Source organism: Numenius arquata, chromosome 21 (genome assembly GCF_964106895.1).
Source record: "Numenius arquata chromosome 21, bNumArq3.hap1.1, whole genome shotgun sequence".
In the NCBI taxonomy this organism is placed as follows: domain Eukaryota; kingdom Metazoa; phylum Chordata; class Aves; order Charadriiformes; family Scolopacidae; genus Numenius; species Numenius arquata.
Window position 1 is genome coordinate 6,665,968 of NC_133596.1, and position 6,000 is coordinate 6,671,967.

The following is a 6,000-nucleotide window of genomic DNA, read 5'->3' on the forward strand; positions in this document are numbered from 1 at the left end:
TTCTGGATCTCCTTAGAGGAATCTGCCTTACATAATAAAATCAGTGTTGCAGTCCAGATAAAGTTTTCTAAAAAAACCTATGGAGGTTTCATACACATCAACACACAAACACACATTCCTCAAGCCTGACATACAGCAGACAAGACAAACGCTGCTCCAATACTCTTGCAAATCGGGGCACTGCACAGTGTTGAAAGAAGACGCTGCCAAGCACTCAGCTCTCCCACTCTTCCCCCTCCTACACACACATAAGGACAGTCCCTAAATATTTGCTGTTTACACCAGAAATAAACTTCAGTCCTTAGATATGCTTTTGCTACAAGGGCAGTTGCGGAAACTAGGGAGACATAAGCAAACTCCCCCCAAATTCAAGTCCTTTTTTTTTTTTTTCCCTATCTTTCAAGTCAATAAACACACATTTCACAAAAAAAAAAAAACCACCCTGATGCTGAGGCCAAAGAGCTCATATATAAGAAATAATCAACTTGAAAGGCAGAAGGAATAAGAGAAGAGTGCTTCCATCTTCATGCAAGGCATCTGAAATCTATTTTATCAGCTATGGGCAAACACCAGGGTAGTGAAATACTGAATTAAGATGCAAGGGAACGACAGAGGGGGAAACCGTGATGGCATTTTTCACAGTCATCTTGCATATCATACAGCAATGGTGCACAAATGATTTGTCCCACCAGAGAAGGGGAATGAGATCAAATAAAGCTACCTTTTATTACCCCAGCGCTTAAAATTGTTGCTCCCAAAGGATCCAGAGGGAAACTATCTTGTACAAAGCCACAAAGGGCTAAAGAAAATATACTCCTTATTGAATGCTACAGGGAAGCATGTGCTGACACACAAGTGTATGCACACACAGTGTCATCCTCCCCCCGCGCCCCCCCCAAGAGGGGATTAACAGTGGTCCTTTGATCTAAGGAGCAGGAAGAAAAATGCTCCTAAAGTTGCCAGCTTTCTCCATTACACTCACCCGTCACCGAGACAGCCAGCAGCCCCACGGAGAGCAGCAGCACCCGGCTCCAGGAGCTCACTTCCACCGTCATCACAGCAAAGATCCCCAATTTTCCCCAGTTCCTTCCGAAGCCGCAGCTGCATCCCGGCTTGTCCCATCCCGAGGAAGGTTGCATGTCAAAGGGCAGCAGGAATGGGGCGTGCTGGGGGTTGGTTGTTGTTGTTGGGTTTTCCCCCCTTTTTCTTCCCCTTTGCGATTGGGATAGTCCTCGGCTCGGCTGGATGAAGAGAAGAGAGGAAAGAGGGGGGGGGGGGGAAAGCAGGTCAGGCTTGTGATTTATTTTTTTTTTTTTTAATTTTTTCAGCCCAGGAAAAAAAAAAATCCCACCGCATGGAAGGCTCTGAGCTTCTGCAGCTGGAATGAACCAAGTGTGGCAGCAGCTCGGGGAGAGGAGAGGCAAGGAAAGGAGAGGAGGGCTGGCTCGTCCCTCCCGGTGGCTGTCTCAGAGCCAGCTCCTCGGCATTAGCAGCACACAGTCCCCAGGGATTTATACTTTTTTATTAGCCAGTTGATTAATCGTTCCCATATCTTTGCTCTTCGCTAAATGCTGGGGAGGGGAGAGGGCAGGGGTGTCGTGGCGGGGGGCTGCTGGGCAGCCACCGAATCCATCTGCCTCAGCTTTGCTTCCCCAAACGCAGCACAGTCCTCCCACCAGCACCCGCCCCACCAGCACCAACAAATTATGCCTCAGCCCTGTATTTGTTTTTAAACGCACACTACAGGTTTCTCATATAGGAACGAGTCCCACAGCCCCCCATTTTGCACAGAGGAAAGCATCAGATGCATATGTACCCCCACAGGTACATCGCAGCTAAAGACATCTGCCAGAGGGATGCAGCCCCCCCCCCCCGGGTAAACAACTTGATGATATTGACACAAATTTTGTGATGAAGCAAATTTTGTTACAAACACAAGAGAGATCACAAGAGAACCGACCCCCCCCCCACCTCCCCTCCCCAAGTCTGCATCTTGTCCTCACAGCATGGATCCCAGCAATAGAGCAGTACCTGGCACTGGTAGGACTGGTTCAGGAGGAGAAGGTATGCTGGGGGTGCGAAAGGCTGTTCACCCCCCCACCCGACACCGAGCCTACAGTCATGCCTGGCTGTAACTGCTGCTGCCCCTTCATGGGGCTGGTGAGAGGGGTATTTCTCCTCCAGCATCACCCCCATCACCCCACCCCCCCTTTATTTTTTTAACATTTATTAGCACATTCATTCCTGTGGCTGCATGCAAGATGGGGAAAAAATGCAGTCCGTTAAAACCGTATTCAGCAACTTAATTATCTTGGTAACGATGCTCAGATCTATGGACAAGAAAAATAACTCGAACGTGACACCAAAGCTTAAAGAAAAGGCATCCTCAAATATCCTCCCCCCTTCCCGGCAAGAACCTCCTTCGATGTTTCCCTGCTGCTCTGACAGCCCAGGAGCAGCCCCTCTCCCAGGAGAGGGACCAGACCCAGACCCCCCCTCTCCAGCCCTGCCCCCCCAGGATGCGGAGCCAGGCACAAGGGCCACAGCGCCCGGGGCCGGAGGGGACCAGAACCGACCCTCCATCACCCAGGCACCTCCGGCTCGCCCAGCCCGGGTGTGGGGGGGCTCAACTCGCCACCCATCCCCCTGCCTCAGCGCTTTGCATTTGCTGCAGTTTCTTGCTGCAAAACCCCCTTCTTCAGTCTTGTTCCGGTTGCCTTGAATGAGCTTATTTGACAGCTAAAAAACAAATTATATCGAGGGCTTGCAAATCTGTCCCTCCACCCTCAAATCAATCCCCTTTCTCACTCCCCTTCCCTGTGCCCCCTCTGCATTTCAATCCTTCCACTGCCTACACTGGGAGCCGATGCCAAGAGCCAAGGCAACCAGGGCTGTTACATGAAAGAGTTGCTTTATGTCTGTTTAAACTGCAGTGTCCTATTCAAATAGACCTTATTGTTCAAAGGCACGGATCCAAACAGAAAAGGATGAGAGAACAGGGTACCACACTTCACAGCTCCATACATTGGGTTCCCCTCACATAGCTCTTCACCCCAAAGAATCCCCCCCCACACCCCAAAATCACGTTCAGCCGAAGATGTGACTTGGTTGCTGCACAGGGTACGGGCTGAGCCAAAGTCAGCCAGCCCTGCATGGAACAATCCACAGGCATAATACAGGCATTGAGGAGACACAATCCCACTTTATTCCGGGGTTAATAAAATCATATCTACGGCAAATCAAGGGGTTCCTCCCAAGGAAGTTTCCTTCTCAAAATCACTAAGGCTTAGGCTCTAACTCTCTCCAAAAAAAAACTACTGCATTTATTTGCTCGGCGGACAAGACCGAATAGAGAACACAACATCCCTGAAATCACCAACTTCTTTGATTACAACCCATCAGTAGGAGGGAGGCGTTTGCGGGTTGTGGTGACCAGCCCATTTCTAACCCCCTTCCGCTCACTGTGCCTCTCACCTTGCAAAATTCCCTCTGCTCAGAGAGAAATCCTGTCTCCAGTGCGAGCCCCAGCGGGAGCCCAGCTCCGCACTGCCACCCGCAGCCACCACCCAGCCTGCCATCTCTGCTGCCTTCCACGCTCCCTGCAGATATTTACCTGACTCTTCTATATTCCATTTATCACACAGTAGTTCACCCTGTTCACAGTACCTCTGATCTGTTCTGTGATTCCTCAAAATAAATGTTTTGGCAACATCCCCGAGTTCCAGTTTAATCCATGGGGCCGGGAGCAATGCGCAGGTGTGAACTGAGCTCTCGCAACAGCTTCCTGCAGGAAGAGAAACACAGTCTGATAAAAATCAAGGACTTATTAAACAGAGCAAGTGCCAAAACCTCTTCTTCCCTCTAGTTTGACACAAAGCCACATCCATAGGGCTCTTCTCTTTCTCTCTCCCCCCCTCTCCCACGTGCATCGTGCTCCAAGGATGCAGAGAGCACCCTGGCGCAGAAACACAACTGCGAGGAGGAACGACAGAAGACATTCGCACCAGGAGCGTGACCATGTTCCCTAAAATTTTAAGTACCACAATCAGTAATTTGGTAGGGGGGGAAATAACCCAAAACATCTCACTAAACCGCCACACGTGTCTTTCATTTATTCTCTCTTAACCATGTATTATCACTATTGGGGGTGGGGGGGAAGAGCATTTATCCGCTCATAACCAGAGATAACTATGAATAGTATCTCTATTAGCGAGAAACTGCAGTCACTATTTAACTCACACGACAGGAGAGCCCAGTTCTGGATTATCTGAAAGGAGATAAGTACAGAGCCAAGATCGTAGTGTAGAGTGTAATGATCTTGGTAGCAAAGAATTCAATACACAGCGGTTGCATCTGAAGGTGTGCATAGATCTTTCATATTTAAAAAAAAAAAAAACCCTTTGCCTTCTGTTTTCTTATCTAGAACAAATTTTATAGCCCAGCACCCAATATGCCACAGACGGTTTTGAAAAGAGACAGCACCCAAAGCAAAATCCTGTAGCCTTGGATGCTGAAAAACACATAAGCTCCAAAACTGGAAAAAGTTCTTTTTCCATGGCCATGGAAGGGCTCCCAAGGTGGCTAAAGACATTCTCCCTCTCCATCACAGAAGGGCAGAAGTGCCACTGTGCTTCTGGAAACTTGGAGAAGTTACAGAAGCTCATGCCTAGAAACCCTGCAGTAGCATCAGCCCTGTGGGCCCGAGAAACCTGGGTGGCACATGGGCTCAGAGATGTTCACAGCACAAACAGAAGGAGGCCAGGTAGAAGGTTCAGCTACTGAGAGTTGGACACCAAAATCAGTCCCTTCTCTCCTCTCCTGATAGATCAGACTTCTGTGGAGGGACCTAGAGTGGGCTGTGAAGAGTTTCAGGGACACAAACCACTGGAGCAGGGATGAAGTGTGTTACTAGATGGGTCTCAGACAGGGATAATGCTGCTCCTCCTCCTTGGGCTGTAGCAAAATGAGTAAATGCTAAAGCAGGAGCATCCCTTCTGTCTGCACTGCTTCCCTCGCACAAGGGCTCTGCTCTTCCATCTCGTGTCAGTGGGAAGATGAGGGACTGAGGGCAAGAGAAGGGAGAAGGACCAGGGGGACAGTCCTCTGTGCACTCCATGGGGCTTCACCACCCGCAGGCACACGAGAAGCTCAGGTACAAGGAGGGAGGGACAGCTGAATACTGAAGACTGGAGTATATAATTTAGAGATTTATGGTGGAGAAGACTCTCAGCTCCATGAAAGAACACAGCGCTGCCATTTCCACTCCTGCTGCTGGAAGCCCAGTGGACATTTCCAGCTGTTGCCCTTCCCACCAGCTGCCAGGCCCTGGAGTTCCACGGTTGCCACGACTCATTGCCAACACAAACCACCTCTTCAAAAAGACCGTTTGCAAACGTGAAGAGGCTGGAAGATGCTGGCTGGGAGGAACAGGTTTTCAGCTCCAACAGTAACATCTGAAGGTTCGTTCCCACTGGGACCTTTCCCTCGGCACATCTGGATCCACAGCAACACTCCCCAGGATAGCCTGGACAAGGTCTGCCACGAGATCTGGAAACGCGTTCAACGACTCTCTGGGGAGCTGCAGCCCCCCTCGCTGGTGCCACCGCTGCCGCACGGGCTCTGCCCACAGCCACCGGGGACCCTGCAGAGGGACAATGTCACCTACAGCACGTGAGTGATCCCTAAGCATCGCCCAAGCCCTAGTGAGAGAGGCGGCTGCTTTCCTTCTTACGCCTTTCCAAACTGGACTTTTGTAGCCTGTTGAAACGAAAGCCTGGGGCACGGGGCACATCGACTGCTGTCTGACGCCCTCCTAAGGAGGCAAATTATTCCCACTTTTTTCCACTATAGCCAATTTTCTTTGGGGAAAAAGCGTGTCCCGTGAAATCCGACCACTTCAAATTCTGAAGCACCATAAGCAGCTGCTCCATTCGCATCCCCACAACATTTAAAGAAAAACAACCACACGCATCAAAATATTTACAGGAAGAAGTGAAAGCA

General features: G+C 50.0%; 1 protein-coding gene across 1 annotated transcript in view; it reads right to left on the minus strand.

Moving 5' to 3' along the window:
* CSMD2 (CUB and Sushi multiple domains 2) overlaps positions 1-1,487 on the minus strand; it is a 290,338-nt gene extending 288,851 nt beyond the window's left edge. The window contains 3 exon segments of the mRNA XM_074162076.1: positions 983-1,298; positions 1,300-1,425; positions 1,428-1,487. Coding sequence (XP_074018177.1) covers positions 983-1,298; positions 1,300-1,425; positions 1,428-1,487 — 502 coding nt within the window.
* Between the last annotated feature and the right edge of the window lie 4,513 nt (positions 1,488-6,000).